General features: G+C 33.7%; 1 protein-coding gene across 5 annotated transcripts in view; it reads left to right on the top strand.

Annotated features, from left to right (window-relative positions):
* TMTC2 (transmembrane O-mannosyltransferase targeting cadherins 2) overlaps positions 1–25,405 on the top strand; it is a 444,836-nt gene that overhangs the window by 270,571 nt on the left and 148,860 nt on the right. For all 5 annotated transcript variants that reach the window (XM_017543508.2, XM_017543511.2, XM_017543509.2 and 2 more), the window contains 3 exons: positions 9,219–9,304; positions 9,769–9,953; positions 11,135–11,213. In XM_017543508.2, the coding sequence (XP_017398997.1) occupies positions 9,219–9,304; positions 9,769–9,953; positions 11,135–11,213 (350 nt within the window). The remainder of the gene's footprint in view (positions 1–9,218; positions 9,305–9,768; positions 9,954–11,134; positions 11,214–25,405) is intronic.

Below are 25,405 nucleotides of genomic sequence, written 5' to 3' on the forward strand. Positions count from 1 at the left end.
TTTTTTTTTTTTTAATCACTAGCTGCTTAATTTCATCCACTGTTGTTCTAAAAGATAAACCATTGGAGGAGAAATCTGAGAAGCAAAATTTTCTTTTAAAAATGCTGTAATATATTCATCTACACATAGATATATAAAATTGACCCTATCACTTAAAATTTAAGAGATTGGAAATTTTTTTTTCAATTTCTCCACCAAAAGGCACTTGAAATTCACATTAATGTACAGTATGCACCAATTTGCTTAATTTTGAGGCAACTCCATATGATATGGACTTACTGGCATATTAAAATGTGTTCTTCCACTAGATTAACCTTATGTGAAATCCTTGAGTTTAAACATGGAAACAAAAGAGTGATACCTGCCACCACAAAAACACACTTAAGTATATAGCCCACAGACCCTGTAAGACAACCACACAATAGAAACTACAAAGCAATGAACCAATAAGTTCATAATAGGATCAATACCTCCCATATTAATATTAATCTTGAATGTAAATGGTCTAAATGCTCCACTTAAGAGACACAGAGTAGCAAGTGGAGTTAAAAAAAAAAAAAAAAAAAAAAAAAAGGAAGAAAACAAAACATGTCTGCTGTCTTCAAGAGACACATTTCACATGTAATATGATGCCCACAGGCTCATAGTAAAGGGTTGGGGAAAGATGTAGTATGCAAACAGAAAACAAAAAAGAGCAAGAGTCACTATTCTTCTATCAGATAAAACAGAATTTATTTATTTACTTGAGATGGTGTCTCTGTCACCCAGGCTAGAGTGTAATGGTTTGATCTCAGCTCGCTGCAACCTCCATCTCCCAGGGTCAAGTAATTTTCCTGCCTCAGCTTCTCTCCCAAGTAGCTGGGATTACAGGCGCCTACCATCTTGCCTGGCTAATTTTTGTATTTTTAGTAGAGATGGAGTTTCACCATGATGGCCAGACTGGTGTTGAACTCCTCACCTCAGCTGATCCACTCACCTTTGCCTAACAAAGTCCTGAGATTACAGGCATGAGCCACTACCCCTGACCAGATAAAACAGAATTTAAATGAGTAAAAGTAAAAAAAGTACAAAGAAGGGCATTCCATAATGATAAATCAACAAGTCCATGATAAATGCAATGTGAAATATATATTTATTTAGGATAGTTAAGTCTTCAACAAGAAGTTAAGTCTTCAAAAAGAAGACTTAACTATCCTAAATATGTATGCATGCCACATCGGAACACCTACATTCATGAAACAAATACTTTTAGACCTACAAAAAGACATAGACAGGCACACAATAATAGTGGGGACTTCACCCCACTGACAAAATTAGATCATTGAGGCAGAAAGCTAATGAATTCTGGACTTAGATTCAACATTGGACCAAATGGACTGATAGATATCTATAGCAGACACTACCAATAAATCACCCAATATACATTCTTCTCATCTGTACGTGGAACATTACCCAACATTGACCACATGCTTCGCCATAAACAAATCTCAATAAATTAAAAACAAAACTAAAAGCATATCAGCCACCCTCTTGGACCACAGTGGAATAAAAATAAAAATTATTACCAAGGAGATCTGTCAAAACCACAATATTACATGACTTTTGTGTAAACAATGAAATTAAAACAGAAATCAAAATTTTTTAAGTAAATGAAAACCGAGATACAGCATACCAAAGTGTCTGGGATACAGCAAAAGCAGTGTTCAGAGGAAAGTTCATAGCACTAAATGCCTATCTCAAAAGGCTAGAAAGATCTCATATTAATGACCTAACATCACACCTAGAAAACTAGAAAAACATTAGCAAGCTAACTGCAAAGGCAAAGAAAAAAGGAAATAACAAAAGTCAAAACAGAACTGAATAAATTTGAGACCCCCAAATCTATACAATGAATTAGTGAACCCAAAAGTTGATTTTTTGAAAGGATAAAGATCAATAATAGACCACTAGTGAGATTAACAAAGAAAAAAGAGGGATAATATTAGGTTGGTGCAGAATGTAAATAAGCACAATCAGAAATGACAAAGATGACATCACAACTGATCTCAAAGAAATATAAAAGATCCTGAGAGACTTCTATGCATGCAAGCCAGAAATCCAGAGGAAATAGATAAATTCCTGAAAATACATAGTTTCACAAAATTGAACCCAGAAGAAATAAAAACCCTGAACAAACTAATATTGACTTCAAAAATTGAATTAGTAGTTTTAAAAAAGTAAAACATACAAAATAAATACTTACCTACCAAATATTCCTAGAACAGATAAAGTCACAGCTGAATTCTATCAGATGTATAAAGAACTGGTACTAATTCTACTAAAACTATCCAAAAAAATCAAGGAGGAGGGACTCCTCCCTGACTCATTCTATGAAGCCAATGTCGCTCATATGCCAAAACCTGGCAAAGACACAAGGAAGGAAGAAAACCAGGCTGGGCACAACGGCTCATGCCTGTAATCCCAATACACGAGCAAGCTGAAGTGAGAGAATCGCCTGCCCTCAGTAGTTCAAGACAAGCCGGAAGAATAGAGCAAGACCTCATCTCTACTAAAAATCAAAAAGTTTAGCCAGGCATGGTAGCACACACCTGTAGCACACACTCAGGTTACTGATACAGAAGGATTGCTTGAGCCTGGAAAATCAAGGCTTCTGTTAGCTATGATCACACCACTGCATTCCAGCCTAGGTGACAGAGCAAGAGTCTGTCTCAAAAGAAAACTTAAGTCAGCTATTGTCCAATATCTCTAATGAACATAAGACACAAAAGTCCTCAGTAAAATACTAGTAAAATGAATTGTGCAGCACATCAAAATGGTAACTTGCCGCAATCAAATAGGCTTTGCTCCTGGGATGCAGGGTTGTTTCAACATGTGCAAATCAAAAAATGTGATTCACTGCATAAATAAATTAAAAACAAAAATTATATGATCATCTCAATATATGCAGAAAATTTTCAATAAAATTTATTAGCCCTTTATAATAAAACCCTCAAGAAAATAGACAGAGAGAGAACAAACTGCACCATCTTAAGAGCCATCTTTGACACACCCACAGCCAACATCATACTAAATGGACAAAAACTGGAAGCATTCCCTTTGAGAACTGGCATAAGACAAGATGCTGACTCTCACCACTCCTATTCAACATAGAACTGGAACTCCTAGCCAGACCAATCAGGCAAGAGAAGGAAATAAAAGGCCTCCAATAGGAAAAGAAATCAAACAACTCTTTACTGACAATATTATTCTGTATTCAGAAAACCCTAAAGACTGCCAAAAGGCTCCTGGAACTGATAAATGACTTCAGTAACATTTCATGATACAAACACTGATGTAAAACGATCAGTAGCATTTCTGTACATGAATAATATTCAAGCTGAGAGCAAAATAAGGAATGCACTCCCATTTACAATAGCCATACACACACAAAAAAATACGTAGGAATATTTCTAACCAAGGAGATGAAAGATCTCTAAAAGGAAAACTATAAAACACTGCGAAAAGAAATCACAGATCACACAAACTATGGAAAAGCATTCTGTGCTCATGACTTGGAAGAATCAATATCATTAAAATGGCCATACTGCCCAAAGCAATTTACAGATTCAGTGCTATTCCTATCATACCACCAATGTCAGTTTTCACAGAATTAAAAAACATTATTCTAATATATGGAACCAAAAAAAGCGTGAATAGCCAAAGTAATTCTAAGCAAAAAGAACAAACCCATAGACATTGCATTATTCAACCTCAAACTCTACTATAAGGCTGCCATAACCAAAACAGCATGGTACTGATACAAAAACAGACACACACAGCAGTGGAACAGAATCTAGAATCCAGAAATAAAGTCTCACACCTACAGCCATCTGACCTTTGACAAATTTGACAAAAATAGACAATGAGAAAAGGACTTACTGCTCAATAAATAGTGCTGTGATAGCTGGCTAGCCACATGCATGAAATCAGACTGGATCCCTACTCTTCACTCTATGTAAAAATTAACTCAAGATGGATTAAATATGTAAATGTAAGTCCTCAAACTATAAGAATCCTAGAAGGAAACCTAAGAGACACCATTCTGGACATAAGCCTTGGGAAAGAATTTCTGACCAAGTCCTCAGAAGACATTGCAACAAAAACAAAAATTAATAAGTAGCACATAATTGTAGTAAAGAGCTTCAGCATAGCAAAAGAAACTATCAACAGAGTAAACAGACAGCCTACAAAATAGGAGATGTTTGCACAGTGTGCATCCAACAATGGTCTAATACCCGGAATCTATAAAGAATATAAATAATTGAACAAGCAAAAGACAATGCCATTAAAAAAAAATAAAAACAGGAGAATGATATGAGCAGACACTTCTCAAAAGAAGACATGAAAGCTGCCAACAAACGTAAGAAAAAATACTCAACATCACTCATCATCAGAGAAATGCAAATCAAAACCACAGTGAGATACCATCTCGCACCAGTCAGAATGGCTATTATTAAAGAGTCCAAAAAACAATAGATGCTGGTGACACAATGAAGAAAAGAAAATACTTAAACATTGTTGATGGGATATAGTTTAGCCACTGTGGAAAACAGTTTGGAGATTTCTCAAGTAACTTTAAACAAAATTATCATTTGACCCAGAAATCTTAGTATTGGCTATATACCCAAAGGAAAATAAATCATTCTATCAAAAAGACACATCCACTCACATGTTTATTGAAGCACTAGTCAAAATAACAAAGATGTGGAATCAATCTAGGTGCCTGTCAGTGATGGACTGGGTAAAGAAAAAGACGTAAATAGATACCAGGGAATACTATACAGCCATAAAAAATATATAATTATGTATTTTGCCGCAACATGGATGCAGCTGGGGGCCATTATCCTAAGGAAATTAATGCAGGAACAGAAAACCAAATACTACATGTTCTCACTTGAAAATAGCAGCTAAATATTAAATATTCATGGCCGTAAGATGGCAATGAAAGACACTGAGGATTACTAGAGTGGAGAGGGAGGGAGGGGAGCAATGGTTGAAAAAGTAACTAATGGGTACTTGGTCAGTACTTGGGTAACGGAATAGTTTGTACCCCAAACCACAGCATCATACAATATATACATGTAACAAACCTGCACATGAACCCCTTGAATCTAAATTAAAATTTTAACAAACATATGGGAATCAGGTTTTTTTAATTAAAAATTTTTTTAATGTGTTCCTGTTTTTCATATACATAGAAACCAAAAGATTTTTACATAATCTGCATGTAAACAAACTATGTCATTTTTAAACAGTCATGAAAAGTTATAAAATCCTTTACTATGAATGATTTATTAAATTACAGGTCCTCATGTATATCCAGACTACTAGTCTTGAATTTTGGCATCTTCTTACTAGTTGTTTGGCCTTAACTTTACTTAACTTTTTCTTGCCTAAGGTTCATTGTATGTAAAATGAAGAAAGTAATAATATCCTACCTCATAAGATTATTGTTGTGTAATAAATCAATATATGTAAAATGCTCCATACATTCTAAGTGTTGAATAAGCTTCTCTGCCACTATTACTATTATTGTAACATGAAGGATTTCTGTCTGTCTATCATGTTATAGGTAAAATTTAAAAGAGTTTTATTTTGGTAAACAACATTAACAGAATCCTAGTCATAACAATACTAGTACTGGCCCAAATTTATCCAGAATTTCCAAAAAGGCACTTGACTCCTTTTTCATGTGTCAACACAATTTAATATTTGGAAAGTTTTAGAGCAAAAAGAAACATAACCGAGCACACATGCACCTGGAATTGAACTATTTCGTCTCTTTTCTCTTCTTTTTTCTTCTAGAATGAGCATGGGATTTAGTATCGGAAACTGTTCTGATTCTGGCTTTGCCTCTTTTTAGCCATAAAAACTAGAGAGAGTTGGTTAATTCTCTGAGCCTCTCTTTCTCCCTTTGTAATGGAGAGCTGATAACTCTTTTTATTCTGGCGTGCTTTCAGCCTCTGCCAGTATCATTTTAACTCTAGTCCTTTCCTTGTCCATTTCTGGGCTGGGTGATATTGGTCCTCTGTCCTCTATGTTTTCATATTCATTTACCTCAGTAGATTTTGCATCCATAGGCAAGTGCATCTCTGTCTTGTTCACATTTGCAGCATCCATTCTTGGGCATAGTTAATGCTCAATTAAATCCTTAGCCCATGAGAAATCAGTCACAGTAGCCATCTATCTTAGAATCACTCCATTGCTAACTTTATTCAGAGTATGTAGAGGATGATGATATTCTAATTCAAAGAATCACAATATATATATTTCTGAAAATGACTTGCTGAATCACTCTGAGTGACTAGGATCCGCCCCCTCCCCGCAAGAATAAGGGAGGCAGAACAGGATTGTCCCAGTGTGGTTATTATAGTATTCATCATTTTCTTTCTTCTTTGTATGTTTTATGAATTGGAAAATGGACAGGAATATAGTTTATCTGCTTTGGGAATCCCATGAGGCTAAGTACATCTGTTTTCAAAGTTTATAGGCTTTAGGTACATTGTCAGAGATATGTGCTCATTCCCTTCATGGTTATTCCATCTAGCCTAACAGCATATTTGCCCTTTAGAAGTGTAATTATGTGGAGACTAATTAGTGAGCTATTGCAGTTATTCAGGTGACAGAAAAGATAAAAAGGGCTCTGACAGAGGCATAAAGATAAACCTTGAGGGGGAGAGTAAAGAGCTTTAGAAAATAATAAGGTGGGCTTAGGAGACAAAACATTGAATTGTGAAGATAAGTGAAGACCTGAGTGATAATTAAGTTTCTCATTTTAGCAAATGGAGTGAATGATTGTGTTAATTACGAAGATTTTTCCCCTATTTTATTTATTTCATTTATTTATTTTTAAGTGGGAGATACTGATTTCAATTTTTGGGTGTATTGATTTTGAAATTTCAGTGAGCCTCTGTCTTGATGTGGCTCAGTCAGCTTTTGAAAGCAGATCTGGATGTCAGGAAGGAGATAAGTTTTTCAGAATTGTGAGCAGTCAGCATATACATGAGCCACATTTATGCATGACGTCATGCAGAGACTGTATTTATCCATAGAGACTGTTAGTACAAAATCCTGTAAAACACCAATTCCTTTTAAAGGAGTTCATGAATAAAGAGACATTTTCTTTCTCATTCTGTGTAAGAAGAAGAGACTGGTCTCCCAGGAGCTCAGAAAATACAGAATTTCCAAAAAGAAGATGAATTCAGTAGTCTGAAGTGTAATAGTTGAGTGGAGTTTCACATAAGTGCACTATTTGGGGGTTCAGTGATTAGTAGAAATTTAATAGGACATATAAGGAGAATTCTGGGAAGAGACTCTAAACAGAATTTAGAATTTAGGGGTAAATGGGATTTGGGGCATTGGACATATACACCATAGACCATTCTTAAAGAAAATCTGGCTTTGAAGAAAAAAACAATCATAAGCAGTAGTTGGAGGTGGATACAGAATGAGGAAAGATTATACAGATATTTTCTTCTCCTATGTCTAAGAGGCACATGAACATTTTTGTAGTCTTAAGAAAGGAAACTGTATGGTAAAAGCAACTGAAGATGTTGGACAAAGAGGGGTTGATTGAAGGATTTCAATTCTAAAGAAGCTAGAAAAAATAGAATTAAATATCTAAATGGTATTTCTCCCCTGGTGCCCTTAGCCTTATATCAAAGGAGATGCCCTCTTTATCTGAATTTTAAAGCAAAGCCATGAAGACATTTAAAGTTGTAGATAAGTTTCAGAAGTTAGCTAATATATATGAGCTTAATTAATGGGAAGGCATTATGTCAATAAAATTATTGTCGTAAAGAATATTCTTCCTTTTTAAAAATTTGTTCATTCTCTTTATCAATTTTACCCATTTGAATAAAACTAACCATTTCCACAAGTACTTTACTACTACAGTAAGCTTTATTCTCTCTTATTCCCAGCAGCTGGCAAGTACACTTAACAGCGCAGCATATTAATTTCATGATCAAATTAACTATTGTTCACATTTTTAATAGAAATATATATATTTGTAAAACTGATGTTAATGTGTTTGGGAATTCTTTATTCAGATGACATTTTAGCAACTATGAAAAATTGTGAAATTGTTAATATATGCTTTTGACACAAGTGAGCATTCTTTAATTTTAAATATTTTCTCAAGATGCTCAAGTGATGTATTTTAAAATGCTCAACACAATGATGTTTTTATTAGTAGCCTTCTCTTTTCTCTGACCTCTGTTTTACCAGCCTTTCAAAGGCCTCAGCAGCTGCCAAGTTGAATCTGCAATTTGAGATGATAACAGCAGTATTCAGGCTCAATAGATGTGCGGAATGTCTGTTTAAGATACTTACTGGTTACAAGAGAATGGGAATAGGCCAAAAAGCCCGCTGTGAGAGCTTTTTGAACTTAGTTTAATTCTCCAATACCTTGTTTTCATAGACATGACTGTAATTGATTTCATTCGGTTATGAGGGTGAGTTCTGACATGACTGAGATAGTACATGTAGTTACTACCTTACAGCCTTCTAAGAAAGTCTATGGAATCTTCGGGTCTGCAGAGAAAGATGTTTTTCAGAACAGTGAACTGAAATTTGCGCAGTGTTCTGAAATCCAGTCTTACTCAACTAAATCCAGATATCAAGAAAAGGGTGATGTGGATAACCTTCGATCTTTTTTGTTGTTCTTTTTTTAGCATCTGATTAAACTCTGACTCTTTTTGCTGTTGAGCCAGACTACCTTTTGCCTTTCAGACAGCCAAGCACCAATATTTCTCAAGCAATACAGCTAGTGAGAGACGCATCTCATGTTTCCATATATTCATATCTCACTGCCTTAGACAGGTTTCCTTTCTGAAGTGATGGGAAAATGTGCATGCTCTAAGAAGAAATCCAGGTGGTTACTAATTCTAGTGGGAGAGAAAAGACAGCTAGAGAAGGGGAAAGTTCAATGGTGGTAAAAGGCTTTTAGAAAATACCTCCTAATACATTCTAATGCAGCACAAATGCAACTGATACCTATCCAGTATTTTCCCTCCTGAGGAATCATATCCTTATATTTATAATGTATTTTTATACTACCAGGTTAGCATTTTTATTGCATTGTTAACCTTTTTTATTTTTGGAATATAAAATAAAAATTTGTGGGTTTATATAGAATAATACAGTCCTTTCTCTAAATTTCTGTTTTCCTCATGCAGAGGGCTACTTCTACAGGAGAACAGCAGGTTTGCAGAAGCACTACATTATTATAAATTGGCCATTGGGAGCAGGCCTACCCTGGCTTGTAAGTAATGTTCAAGATTTTATTTCTTATACCTCTTTCCATATTTGAAAATTAACTCTGTAATTTACAGCCTCACTGAGAAAAGATTTGGTGCTCTTATTTCTGAATACTTGCCACTGAAATTATGAACCTCTAACAATTTTATCTCTTTCAGTTGCATCATACTTCTGTTCATTGATCATTTTAAAAAATTATGATAGCTATAACTTTTACTCAGCTAGATTTCAAGCTTAAAAATATTGGGGATTTCTTGCTGGCAGAGACTATTCCATATATTTTTCAGTGATGAGTGCAGTTTCCCCTACCATTATTGATCCCATGAATATTTGTTCCATAAGTATTTTTTTCTTTTTTTTTTTTAATGAGAACTAAACCATAGAAACCAAATAGAAACAAAGATAACTTTATTTTATTTACAGTATATATCATCTTCTCACACTTTTGTTTCCACTGTTCCCCCTCAGCTGCATATTTAAATACTGGTATTATTCTGATGAACCAAGGAAGGACGGAAGAAGCCCGCCGTACATTCTTAAAGTGTTCTGAGATCCCAGACGAAAACCTAAAGGACCCTCATGCACACAAGAGCTCTGTTACCAGTTGTCTGTACAACCTGGGAAAGCTGTATCATGAGCAGGGACACTACGAGGTCTGGCCGATGCCTCTCTATTTTTTTCCTTCCCTCTTCTTCTGATCTAGTCTCAGTGTTTTCTAACCTACCGCCTCCTTTCAGACCCTATGTCCTTTGAACAACTAATATATATACACATTAAACTATTGTCCTTTGAGAAACTGCTATGTGGTAACGTTAGAAGGGTTTGTGATCAAATTTGTTTGGAAAAAGCTTCTGCTAAATAAAAACAATAGATTTCTTTCCTGTCCATTTCTCAGAGCAATTATAGTATGTCAATATGTATTGTGACTATTCAAGAATGGGGAAATAACATGATGTTTCTCGAGCTCCTTTGTTCCCCATTTCTTTGGTTTGATGATCCAACACACACTTTCTAGAATTGTTACCCTAGACCCAGTGTTTGATATTTTAAAAAATATATCTTTTTACTTTGCATATTAAGGAAATACCACGTTGCATATTAAGGAAATGCAATTAAGAGAAATGCCACCCATTTCTTTTAATTCTTTAAAAAACTATACTAAAATAAAATTTTATTTTATTTTCTTTTAACTGAGTGATAAGAAAAAGTGGTGTAACAGGATGCTGCACAGTAAGTTAGGGGGTGACCCAGACTGGTCCTCCCTTCCTCTGACAGGAAGCATGTTTGCATGAGTTCCTTATTGTCCCTCTCTCTCCTTCCAGCTGCTTTCCCCTGACCTCCCACTCACGTACTCTTACATAATGTATTAAAACTGTAACATAAGGATAAAAATACAACTTTTAAAATAATTGCATTTAGGAATTTCAGTGGGTCTCAAGAGCTGGAAGATTTGTTAGCTGACATTATATTTAGATCCTAACAGGTTTCCTGACTTAAAGTAATTATGGAATTTAGATGACTAATGGGTAACTTTCAAACTATTTTTTTTTTTAGTTTTTATAGTTGAGTAATCTGTATGAACTAGAAAATTTGTATTAAAAGAGCATTGCTAACATTCAATGCCTCGTTAAGCTATGGCATTCTTCACAGACTGGGCTGAGTATTTTCATTGGTGGAATTGAGATAGTATGTCACAAAAGGACAGCTCAATTATTTTCCTCTATGGAAACAACAGTGGATGGTTTTAACTTTGGAAGAATGTTATTATCTTATTTATAGTGAAGATCCCTGCACATTAGTGATGATTTATCTCTTTTTTTGTTTTATAAATTAGGAGGCCCTTAGTGTATACAAGGAAGCAATTCAGAAAATGCCAAGGCAGTTTGCCCCACAGAGCTTATACAACATGATGGGTAAGTAAAAAACATCAGTATTTTAAATTGCTATTTCAAAGACCTGTAGTGGAATTCTAATAAATCATATTAATCCTCACAAAGAAACGTTCACAATCTGGCATCATACTCAAATTCTGACACAGCGTATTTATCCTGACATGACAAATAAATGCATTAATGCAGCAATTCCCAACACATTGGTCATATCCCAGAATTATTGCAAGGGACTCTCAAAATTATCTGGGCATTGAATATTAGCTAGACCCTAGAGATTGTAAAAATAATCTACATAAGTGTAATTTTTCAATAATGGTTAGTGATGAATCAAGTATACATTAATTTTAGTAGGTTTATCAAATTCATGATAATTTCTATCATATTATTTTCTTAATCAGAAGATTCCCAAAACTAAACATGCTATGACAGAGAGATTAATGAACTTTGATGCTTGTAAAATAAGATAAATGAGCCAAATGTGTGGGCTTCATTGACGAGCACTTGGATTTCAGTAGAACTTTTCAGAGTAATATGTTAAAAACGAGATTATATAGACTATTAATGTGCCACAACAGTTATTCTATGTTTTATGTTGAATGATTAGCTTAATTCTCATTAATCAGAAAGTATATAAATCTGGGGCATGGATTTTTCTAGGTATAAGAGGTGAAGAATGAGAAATTATAATAAAATATCCTACCTATCATCTGTGATTGATCCCTGCCTGCCATGTAGTAAATTGTTGCCACAGCTGTTTGATCATGGTTATGACTGTAAACTATATATTCAGCACACCACACTTGGAAAAAGATCCCTAAAGTAAGGTAGCCTAATGATTGATTAATATTGCTGCTTGGAGATAATAAAGAGAAGAGAAGCGTTTACTTTTGTCCTCAAATCAAATATTTCTTTTTTTCCAAGCACAAAATGCAAACTCAGATTTTCCCTTTTCATTAGACCTGCTTAAGTTGTTTAATATTTCTAGGCCTCTCTCATACATAGAAAAATAAATGAGATTAGACTAAATAATCTCCAGGATTATTGTACACTTCTACATTCTATGATTGGAGGAATTTAATAGTAGCTATGTCTTGAGCACAGAAAAAAAATCCCAAGCTCTCCCAAACTACAAAATACATACTTGGCAAGAGCACTCATGTTCTCTTTTTTCCAAAGGACGGAAAATTTAGAAATAGTTTAGAGATAGAATGGAGCACTTGTCCATAAACAGAAAAACAAAATTATTTGGAAGAGGTTAAAATATTTATTCCATGTCTGTGGGAATCTCACCCCCAATTTGCCTGTGCAGCAGTAGAGTGATTGAATGTCATATTAAAAAGCACACTGGAGTGTTTTTTTAATTGTCATTTTTTTCCTCTTTGGTATAATTACTAAAAGGTAAAATTTAGTTTCATTAACTATATTCTTGCCATTACATTTTTATAAATTAAAACAATGCATTTCACTATCCAGCATTTCACCATCAATCTGTCTATACAAATGAAATATACATGTCCATAAAGCATGTGCTTAGGATATGTAGATTAATGAATTGAGTTAACTTTTTTACTTTAATGGTACATGTTTTTGCATTAAAATAAATACTGAAAGAATTGCTTTCTCTAGCTTTGATTTTAGCTTATTAATTTATTCTTAATTCTAGTGCTTGCAAGGCCTTATTCCTAGTTTTCCTCCGTTATCAAATAAGACATCTTTCTTTAAATTAGGATAGGCCTCTAAGATTCTTGGCAACAGCCTGTACGTAGTATATTTGTTGTTGTTGTTGTTGTTAATTGGAAGTGGTGATGTTCACCAGAGTTAGCTATTTCAAACATTCATTCAATTATTTTATGCTAATAAATTTGAAAATTCAGCCAGCGCCTTGGGATCTGTCTCTCATATGGTTACACAGATGTTCAGCTCACGTAGGCAGCAAAAGATAAGTGTATCCCTGGGGGTTATTGCTTAATCTTTTGTCTTATTTTCCATTAGAGAAGGAGATGGTTGCTTTGTCCAGACTCTGAAAAGCACCCTCACAATTTTTAAAGGGAAGTTCTTAATATTTAACATCCCTGATTTTTTCTATGATTATGGTGGCTGCCTTCTATTTAATTTTATGTCAAGGTCTGTTAGCCGATCAGGTTTTATAGTTTCAGTTGTTCAGGAAACTATAATTTTCTCAGAGAGTGAATTCACCTCCTAATCAAAATGGGTTAAATCCCCCAAGTGTTTGCTTTGACTCCTAATACATTTTGATTAGCCTCCATTTGACAAGAAAAAAAAATGACCCAGGAGATAAGCTGCCCTATCAGTTTCATTAGTCTGTCAGCATGTGCTGATTATCCTATCAAGTTTATCAACAGCCTTGAATGTGTTTTCTAATTCACACATTTACATATTATTAGTGCCCTTTAGGGATCAGTGATGGATTATAATGTCTGGCTAGATTTAGCCTGTAAGTGTTCATTTTTCTCATGTCTCATTTATTTACCCCTTCGCAACCACTACCCCCAAGCACTTCTGTGTAGATATACAAGCATTATGGGGTTTTTTTTCCTATTTTTTTTTTTCTTTTCTTTGGAGGTTAAGAGAAATAAAGGAGTGTGTGTGAAAAAATACAATAATATTTTAATGTGATTATTAGTGTAATACTAAATCCACTGCAATTGCTTTTGTTAGAAAATGCTCTAGTCCTTTGAATTTAATTTCCCTTTGAACAATTTTATGAAAAACATATTACATACTGTATGCTACATGCCAGTTGACTTATTCTGAATGCCAAATGAATGTGTTTTTCCTATTTGTGTATTAATAGAAAATAACAAGTTTGATTAATTTCCCAACTTAAATTTTCCATATTTTAAAACTATTAATTTAATTTTATTGTGGCAGTTTGTAAGTAAATTTTTTAAAGTGTTTAAAAACCTATTTTCATTTATCCTTTTCAATTTCATAGGAACAAGTGTTTGAGTAACAATAATTGAGAAGTACCTTCCCATCCTGAATTAGGTGAATTACAAACACACATTAAAAACATAAACAGATAATAAATACTTTATATTTTGTAAAGTATATTTATAAATATTTTATAAACAAAAGCTAGAATTTTACTTAGTTGTTTATAATTAGGAAGATGTGAGAATATATGAAATATTAGGAGACCAAATCACAAAATGTGTGTTAAATTGCCCCTAGCCAGTTGTTTGACTTAATACTGTGGACCTCATTTCCTGTTGAGAAAACAGGTTAGATTAAATTGAGATTCACTCTAAGGTAGTTGCTGAAATCAGATAGCCTGGGTTCAAATGACAACTTTGACACTTTCTCCCTGAGCATCCTTGGGCAAATTACTTAACAGAAGCCTCAGTTTTCCTTTCATACAATTATTGTAATAGTAGTATCAGTTTGAGGATTGATTAAAATGATAAATTTAAAAAGGTAAAACATATTGGTCCGCTGCCTAATGTAATTAAGTGTTTTATAATAGGACACTCCATTGTAATGATCATTTCCATAGGCTTTTAAACTCCAAAAGTTGATTGTATTCTCTGTCACTTTTTTTTGTATTTAGCAATGTAAACATGACTACTTCATAGGTAAGATTTTTGTCATCAGTGTGCCTTGTGGTCACCACACTCCAGTAGAGATTCTGTTTAGTTCTATCCTATTTGGAATTGCTATATTTTTTTCTCCAGGCTGACTTCCCTTTTTCTCTCAGTGACTACAGTCAAAATCCTTCTCTTACCATTAGCTATATTAACCAAAATTAAAACAGTATATTTCTTTATTGCCAGTTAACTTGGTTTCATTAATAGAGTGCTTCCTCCAGATTAAAATTCTCATATGTAGGCTAGAGTTTTTTTTCTTTTTCTGTCATGATGTATTTTTCATCTAGACCTAACCAAAATTATTCTTCATTCTATCGCTCAGAGGCACTTATTAGATCTCAATTTCTCTTTTCTTCTGAAGTTATAGATGTATTTTAGAATCAAGAATGTTAAAGATAGAAGACTCACATCTTAAAAGCCCTGATAAAATAATCTCTTTTATTTTTTTAAGATAAAAATTAACACCTCCATCATTTTATGAAGTTCAGATTTACAATTTGTATTAGAACCAGGACTATAGTTTCTTGACATAAATTCAAATGCTTTTTCTGCTTAGTCCTTCTGTGTTACCAAAACTATTACATTTTTTTACTATGTCAAAATAGTTTTCCTTTCCACTTAAAAATTAACAAAAATTAAATAAAGAATAAAACACCTGCAAAATACATTAGGCATACTGAATATTTTAAAAAAATTAATGCGGGATAATTTCTCAACACTCTCAGTTTTTCACTTCTTTATAATTGTTTATTTCTCTTATTATCTCTACTTAAGTATTACTTTTGAATAATCCTAAGGGATTATAGGAAACTAAATTAGGCTGCAATGTCCAATTATTTTTATCTGTTTGAGCTCTTCCAATCCCAGAGGTCGTTTTAAACCTATTTACTGTTTAAAATAAAATGACTTGGCTTTCTCAATGCAAAGTAATTGTTGGGTTTAATTATACAAGCAATTTGTGTCATTTCATCTTGGTAATATATCTTGAGAACAAAAGTGCATAATGTATTATGTGGAGTGAGAGAGAACCTAGGGTAACTGTCTTGTCATTTCAGTCTATAATAACTGTTTAGAATAACCTCTGTATGCAAAAAATAAAGTTAAGTCACAAGTGCTGGGATGGCAGAGAGGCAGCAGACATATGAAATGTAAATAGTTGATATAGTTCTTCCTCTCAAAGAACTTCCTGGGAGAGTTCGTGGTTGGCCCAGAGCTCTCTAGGGCCTCTCTGTAATAAGTAAATGCCTATAAACAAAATGGAATACTATTGCTCTAACCTTGAAAATATTTTGTCTGTAGACTCTACTATGTTGACTAAAGAAAACCAACAAGAGAAACTCAAGCTTTTTAATTTCGAATGTGATGCTAGTATCACAATTCACACATATTCATAATTTCCTGTTCTCTAAAATGTGTGTTTATGATGGGCAATGTGCATTTATCTTAGGGAGAGATTCTTTTTTTCCAGGAGAAATGTGTGATAATTGCCCATTGCTTTTTATGATCTTAATTTGCCTTCATTTTCATCATACTGTTCTGATTCTCTTATGTTAATCTCTTGTTTTATATATCCCTTTTAGTTTTTATTCCCAGCTCAGTATTGGGAAATATATTTTCCTCCACCAGCCTTCAGCTAATAAGGCTTTTACTTAAATAGATTAGAAATCGAAAAAATGTTTTCTCCCCGTATCTTCAATAAGAAGGAAGAACATTTTGATTTAATTTTCAGCTCTTTACAACAGCTCTTTAATTATGAGGTATTTTTTCAATTTTATTTGTCCATTCACAGGGAATGAGGAAGAAAAACAATAGGAAATAAAAAATGAATTTATTAGGGCAATTTTTTGTGTAAAATCTTGCATGGATTTCAGAATTGTATTTTTGAGAAAGAAACTTGTGGTATGAACGAGTTAAGTGTCACAAATAGCAACAAGTGATCTTTAGGTTTTTAAATTATTTTTTAGGTGAGAAGAACTGACAAATCCACCTTCTGAAAATAAAATGCAAACATTCTCGCTCTTAAATGCAAATTCTGCTTTACGTCTGTACATTATGTGCTGAGTTCAGCCTGCAGAAGGAGTATAAAGGGAGTCTGTTTCTTTCTCAGCCTTCTGTGTGGCTTGTGCTTAACCAAATCATTTATTTTTTTTTGGATTCTTCTGTGTTTGTATGTGTGTGTGTGTTTACCTCACCTTGTTTCAGAATATATTTAAAGTGGGGATATTCAGAGTAAACTTTTGACATGATGGTTTACATGCTAAACGTTTCCTCCTGTGCTTAGTTTGTTCTTAAGTGGATTGCTCAAGGCATTTAGTGTGCTGACTATGAAAGAGATGGTTTTTAACTGTGTGAGATTTGAACTTTCACATCTTTCAAGTGTGGAAGCATTAACACTCCAGTAGTGTTAAGCTTTTTATACCACCTGCTTCCCCTGTTTTGAGTTCTGTTGATTTTCCTATGATTGCTTCCATTGGCACTCTTGAAAATCAATGAGGCAATCCTACAAATATGAATATGACCATATAACTGGATTAGTCATTAACCTATGAAATCCAAAAAGAATATGAACTTCTAAATTTTTAAGATAACTCTCTTTATTTCATTTCGTTTTTCCATTTTCAGAAAGTATACAACCAGGAGACCAATGCCAGGTTTTCAGAGTTTGACAGTCGGGAAAGGCAAAATATAGATTTGAGAGATTTTAGAAGTATACTTTGAAGATTATATGTCAACAAGATAAGGAAATCATCAATGTTTGGCTGTGTATCAAAAATAATGATATATAAAATTTATGAGCAGAAAAATAATTTTTCTCCTAAAAGTTTATTTCTCATTTAAAAATTAGCAGTTTTTTAAAAAATTTATTTTTCTGCCTTTTACACTTGATATAAACTCTACATTATGTACTACCATTACAGATGTTAATTTGCTAGACGTTAGTCTGTACACTACAAAGGCCAGCATCCAGTTCAGCTGCATTACGTAGGTAATATATTTTGTTTAAAGTTTCAATTAAACCTAGGGCCAGAAGATATATAGCCCCTATGGGGAGTTTGAACACTTTAATGCCAATAGTAGGATTGCCTAAGGATCATGTGTAGGTCTAAATGTCGCTTGCTTTCCTGGAAATATGATATGAGACAGTTGATTATATTTCATTGCTGTTAAAACCGCAAGAGCCCACCTGTTACATTAATCCATCCTCCTGCCAGTTTTGTGGTGAAGAAAAAGATCGAAGCTTAAAACCTTTGTATTTAAATTGAATTATAAGGGAATGAATATACTCAAATTAATACCTAATTATATCCTTCTTTTTCTCTGATTCTCAAATAGTTTTAGTATGTTCTGCTCAAAAAAATTTGTTTTCAGCCTGGGCATGGTGGCTCATGCCTGTAATCCCAGCACCTTGGGAGCCCAAGGTGAGATGATTTCTTGAGCCCAGGAGTTCGAGACTAGCCTGGCCAACATGGTGAGACGCCATCTCTACACACCCACACCCAAGATATACACACCTGTTTTCTGAGACTTTAATAGAAATAAATGAAAAAAGTATGTATTGTAATCTTTAATTGGGGCAATACATGTGGAGTAAAGCTTTCACTCAGTAATAAATACAGGTTGGATTTTAATTTAGAAAATTGAGGTAATTTTATGTTACACCTGGGAAAGTCATTAACTGGATTTCAAAATCTAACATTCTAAAAGATGCTGACAGTGACGTCAGTAAGATGAAATAGACATAGTCATGTGGAAGAAGATAATTTTGTGTGAAGGATACAATCTTGAAAATCAATGTCAAGGACATGAGAAGTTATTCTTGTACATCTTTAGAATAGGCAACTGTAGGAGTAGAAAGGTGTGATAACTTTCCTCAGTCATCATAAAGGTCATGGCCAAGACTCCTATAACAAGACAGGTTAACTTGACAAAAGCATAACAAATTTATTTAATCAGAGTTTTACATGACAGAGGAGCCTTCAGAAATGAAGATCAAAGACCTAGAGAAAACCATCTATTTCATGCGTAGGTTTGACGAAGCATGGACAGCCTTATAGAAATGTGATTGGACAAAAGGGTGTGATCTAGTGGTAATAGACTGAGTGGGGAACCCCAGCAAGACCTGTCTGTTCAGATTTTTCTTGGCCTTTCTGTGTAGCATTCTTTCCCTCAAGGTATGGGGCAGCACCCCTTTGGAATGAGGGTCTTCATTCCAAAGGGAGAGGGGAGAGGGAAGAAGTGATCTTTCTACGTTTTATGCCCTGCTGTGGGGGAGAAGAGTTCTAATTTTTGTGATTCACTTTGGGGAAGAGTACCTATGACTGGTATCCATGACTTGTTTCAATGGAGACAGAGAACTGGGAGACAGGAGGACAGGAGAGGTTCAGAAGACTTTGTTTCCTTGATAGATATTAGAAGGCTTTGTCTACCTAGTGTCTTTTAGTTCAAAGCATTTCGCATGCAAAGGTTCCGTACTTTGGGGTATTGTGTTCAGAACCTTAACACGTGAAATGTAAATTAAGTTTAAAATTAAATACATTACTAATTGTATGTATTTTGCTGTGTAGTCAAGTCTGATTTTCCTAAAAGTAAGGGAAAGTTGTTTTCTATATAAAAACCTCACTTAACTCTTCCACTGAGCTGTCATTTAGTTTTAATTTTGTCTACGCTGATAGAACCCATCACCATATTCACTTGATCTTAGCCAAAAGGCTGAGAAGCAATAACTGCTGCCATATTCAAATTAAATAAAGAATGAAAATAGAACATGCAGAGTTTTATTCCAGAATGCATCATTTTTGCCAACATGTTAATTATGGGAATGGGATTTTTGTGGATTATTATAGAATCTTATCCTCAAGTATTCATTAAAAGTTGGATGAATTTTTCAATATGTGGTATGCCTTAGTAATTAACATTAATATGACAATTTATAATATAAATTATTTATTGCCTATTATGGGGATATATTGCTTGACTCAGGAATACACATGAAATATATTCCTAAAAAGATCTGTGTTGAGTTGAAAAGCCTTGCATTATACTCTTTTGACTCAGGACAGTGCTTTTTCATTTATTGTTTTCCTGTAATTATTCAACTCCTGTTTCTCTGAATACTATTTTCATTAATTCTTTACAGTCTAGTATAGTATTAACTCATTTTTTCCCCTTTCTCTGGTATAAAACTTTCTTTGTTAAAAAATAATGATGCAATTTAGCACTTCTTTGCATGTTTCTAGTTTTCACTAATTATCTCAGTTTTATTTAGCTGTTTTATTTACTCCATTTTAATTCTCCTGAAGTCAGTATTATATTTTTGGGGAAAAGATCCTCACCTCTCCCAGCATACCAATGAAGATGCGCACACACACACCCCACACGTGTGTGTGTGCACACACACAATCTCACGCTGTACTATTTGAAAATTCTGAGCACTTAATAGAATTGGCTTTGACATTTGTGGATTGATTATTCTAGTGATTTTATCTCCTTGAAAATATAAAGGAGATTGATTAGCTGAGAGAAATTCAGGATCCGTAGTTGCAAAGAGAGAAATATTTATACAGGCTTCTGGCTTTTATTCAAGTTAAAGTTTGATGGAACATCAGATGTTTCCTGTATATGACCTTATAAAAGAAATTAGGAACTTTTTAAACTTTCACTGAAGTTTAACCTACTTCTTAACAATCAGTGTTATTCCTTAATGAAACACATATTTTTTTCCCTGTATTTCCTGTGTTTGCTTTAAAACTACACTTTCAGACTTCAGGAGTTTCCCCTTAAGTTTAATGTTATAGGACTTGAAGAGTTGTATATTGAACCTTTTTATAACATTTCTCAAATTAAGACTTGGATAATATTACATTTTACTTTCAATATTATCATACAGTAGTCATTAAAGGATTTCCAATCAGAAGCAATTTATCTGGGGCAACTTGTGTTATTTTTATAAGAATAAGATGACAATATTAGGATGGAAATATAAAAGTCACAAAATTTGACTTCTAAAAGTTTTAGCAAGTTTGTGGCATAAATACACTTTTAAAAGGCAGACTCTAATGTTTCTTGTGTTTCTAATGCTTCTAAACACTGTGAAGTAAAAATGATCATTCAGATTACAGCAAGTTAACTCTTAATATAATCACCCTTATGTCATATGACTCCATCAGACTGCAGGTTCTGGAAAAAGGAATTATTTGGAAATTTCTCTTTAAGGACATACATAGTAAAAATGTAACATCTAAATTAAAGTAGATACATAATATGATCAATTATCTGTCAGTTATTATCGAGGACTCTCTGGAGCCAATGCTTTCTAGACTTAGGTTGGAAGACAGAAAAACATGTAAAAGATTCTGTGTCTGGTTCCATGCATCTCATAGTCTAGTTTTGTAGCAGAAGGATTATAATTGCTTATGTAGGTTTCATAAGTACATACAAAGTGGGAGAGGGAGTTTGAATAATTCAAGAACTGAATACTATTCTTGAATGGGGAAACTCAATTTTGTAAAAATCCTCTTTTTCTGAAATTTACAGATTTTAATTTAATAACAATAAACATTCTAAAAAGAATTTTATCAAAAACTTGACAAAGTGATTATAAAACAGTAAAATATAGCCAAGACGCTCTAAAGAAGAATAAAGGGCAAGACTTGTTCTGCTAGATACCCAAATAGTAGATGACATGATTAGAGCAATATTGTACCCATATAAGAAAAGAAAACCAGAACAATAGGACAAAGTGGAGACCCTAGAAATAATAATAAACTATTTAAGGTTGTAGTAGATAATGAACGTAGAACTAAATATTGTCAGGGAAGGAGGAAATTTTTATAATGGTTGATCTAGACAACTGAGTAAATGTTTGGAAAAGAATAAAATCAGATACTTGTCTCATGCCACATAGCAAAGTATATTACAAATGGAATGCTCAGTTAATTTTAATAATGAAACTATATAATTTGAAAAGGATACATATCTTCATGATATAGAGAATAATGTTTTGTGTATAAAAGATCGTTTAATAATATTTTATATAAAAGATAGTTCCGAGAATTCTCCTGCTATACATTTATACTGAAGTTGTAATAAGAGATGTGCTTTTAAAAGATAATTAAAAAACACTATGATAGTTGTGGAAGTGCAGTGCTTACATAAAATGTTGGGAGGGGAATTTGAGTAAACAACAAACTGAATACTGATTTTGAATGAGAAAACTGAATTTTGGGAAAATTGGCATAGTTTTATTTAAAATAACAAAATACTGGAAGGAACCTAGATGCTTAACACTAGAAAAATATTTTGTTCTATAATTGATTTTTCAATATGTAAGTCAAATTCGTGGAAAACACATCAAAATTTGCCAGTGGCTATCTATGGGTGCTAGAATTCTCTCAGTCTTATAAAATTATGATCTTTTAGACATTATTCAGTGAACAGGTATAATGTTTATGATTAGAAAACAGATTTATAACGATTAAAATGAAGAACCAAGACTTGATCTAGATGCAGTCAATCTTGAATAGATCAACTAGAAATTATGAATGAGACAGAATATTTTAAACCAACTAGGATATTTTTACCTCTTTAGAAAATGAATAAATATAAATATCTGAGCACTGGTGAACCTAAAAATAATTATCCACTTTGGGAATTATGGAGTTATTTATTCTTAGCCTTATATGTTGTAAATGATAAAACTGAGGACCTGTGAAATCACTCATTTTTCTAAAACATACAGCTATTAGTGGCAAAATGAGAATTCAAAACCAAACCAAGCCATCTAAAATACTATTTTGGTATGTATGTTTAATTTCCATGTGTTTGTGTAGTTTTAAAAATTCCTCTTGTTATTATTTCTAGTTTTATTCCATTGTGATCAGAGAATATACTTGATATAATTTCAGGATTTTTTAGTTTATTAAGATGGCTTTGTGGCATAATATATGGTCTATTCTTGAAAATGGTCCATGTGCTGAGGTGAAAAATGTGTTTTCTGCAGCCATTGCAAGAAATGTTCTGTAAATATCTATTAGATCCATTTGCTCTATAGTGCAAATTAATCCCAGTGTTTCTTTGTTGACTTTCTTTCTGGGTGATATGTCCAGTGCAGAAAACTAGGTTTGAAGCTTCCAGCTATTACTGTATTGGGGTCTCTCTAGCTCTAATAATACTTGGTTTATATCTCTGGATTCTCCAGTGTTGGGTGCATATATATTTACAATTGTTATGTCCTCTCCCTGAATTGACACCTGTATCATTATATAATGACCCTCCTTGTCTCTTTTTATAGTTTTTGTCTTGATATCTACTTTGTCTGATGTAAGTATAGCTACCTCTGCTCTTTTTTGCTTTCAATTTGCATGGGATATCTTTTTCCATACTTTCATTTTCAGTCTATGTGTGTATTTATAGGTGAAGTGTGTATCTTATACGCAAGAGATTGTTGTTGTTGTTGTTGTTTTTTAATTCAGCCACTCTGTTTTTTTTGGACAATTTAGTCCATTTACATTCAATATTATTATTTATCAGTAAGGACTTACTCTTGCCATTTTGTTGGTTTCTGATTATTTTGTGGTCTTCTTTGTTTCCTTCCTTTTTTGTCTTCCTTTTAGTAAGGGTGATTTTCTCTGGTTGTATGTTTTAATTTCTTGCTTTTTATTTTTTGTGTATCTTTTGTATGATTTTAGTTTGAGGTTACAATGAAGCTTGCAAATAATATTTTATAACCTATTATTTTAAACTGACAAAAGTTTAAAATAATAAGTTATAAATGAGAGCAAATATTTAACTGAGAGCAAAAAATTAACGAACAAGAAAACAGAAAACAAATAATAACTCTACACTTTAAATTTCATCCTGCTGGCTGGGCGTGGTGCCTCACATCTGTAATATCAGCACTTTGGGAGGCCGAGGCAGGCAGATCACCTAGGTTGGGAGTTCGAGACCAGCCTGACCAACATGGAGAAACGCTGACACATAATTAGCGGGGCGTGGTGGTGCATGCCTGTAATCCCAGCTACTCAGGAGACTGAGGCAGGAAAATTGCTTGAATCCAGGAAATGGAGGTTGTGGTGAGCCGAGATCGCGCCATTGCACTCCAGCCTGGGCAATCAGAGCGAAACTCCATCTCAAAAAAAAGAAAAAAAAATCTTCCTCCTGCTTTTTAACTTTTAATTCTTTCCGTTTATGTCTTATTATACTGTGTATGTCTTGAATAGTTGTTGTAGCTATTTGTTTTGATTGATTCATCTTTCAGTCTTTCTACTCAAGACATGAGTAACTATGTACTACAATTGCAATTTTATAATATTCTGTGTTTTTCTGTATACTTACCACTACCAGTGAGTTTTGCACTTTCAAATGATTTCTTACAGCTTATAAGGATCCTTCTCTTTCAGATTGAAGGACTCCTTTTAGCATCTCTTATAGGACAAGTCTGTTATTGATTAAATCCTTCAGCTTTTGTTTGTCTGTGACGGTCTATTTCTTCTTCATGTTTGAAGGGTATTTTCACTGGATTATACTATTCTAGGATATAAGTCTTTTTGTTTGTTTGTTTTTCCTTTAGCACTTTAAATATGTCATATCACTCCTGGCCTGTAAGGTTTCCACTGAAAAGTCTGCTGCCTCACATAGTAGAGCTCCATTGTACAGGTATTGATCGACTTACGACCTATACAACTTACGACCATTCGACTTTACGACCACAATCGCTAGCCACGACTGCTCTGCATCTGGCAGCGCAAACGTTGCCCAGCTGGGCGTACGACAGTGCAGACCAGCTTCCAGCAGCACTATCATCTCCGCGTGCATATAGCCTACTCAACGTACGACCAAATCGTGTTACAACCAGTCTGTCGGCACCAATCGTGGTCGTAAGTCGAGCACTAGCTGTATGTTGTTTCTTTTCTCTTGCTACTTTTAGGTTCCTTTATTTATCCTTGACCTTTGGGAATTTGATTATGACATGCCTTAAAGTAGTCTTATTTGAGTTAAATTTGCTTGATGTTCTATAACCATCTCATTATTTTGGTATGTAATTTATAACTCAGTGCTGGATCATAGTTACAAATAATTTCAATAAGTAGATAAACCAAGTTCATCAATTAATTAATTAAAATGTACTTATTTCATTTAAAATTATGTTTCAAAATTAGTTCCTAAGGAACAAATTAAAAGTCACCTGTAAAAGGGAACTAATCATAGCAAACCGGAAAATTGCTAAAAAGTGCTCATTAAAAGAAAAATGACCAGCACATAAAAAATCATTATAAAAACCATCAAAGTAAATCTAATATATTAGAAGGAAAATAAGCATTACTTTAAAGTAGAATGAATACCTTAGCAACCAGCTAAGATCTCAGACTCCTTGGAGAGCCTAGAAATTTGGTAGATTAAGATAGAATGCCTGCTTTTCCAGCAAAGCATTCTAAAATTAGCCATACTGGCAATGAGGTGCTTTCACTGTATTAGGGGCTAGAAGCCTGCTAGAAATCAGCTGGGACCATTTTATAAGTGTCCCTGTTCTGTAGAGACTAGGAAAAAATATAATTTGTGTGAGTCCTTTAGAAAAATAGGCTTTTCCCCCATGAGCTTGCCTGGCAG

Source organism: Cebus imitator, unplaced genomic scaffold (assembly GCF_001604975.1).
Source record: "Cebus imitator isolate Cc_AM_T3 unplaced genomic scaffold, Cebus_imitator-1.0 Scaffold156, whole genome shotgun sequence".
Classification (NCBI taxonomy): domain Eukaryota; kingdom Metazoa; phylum Chordata; class Mammalia; order Primates; family Cebidae; genus Cebus; species Cebus imitator.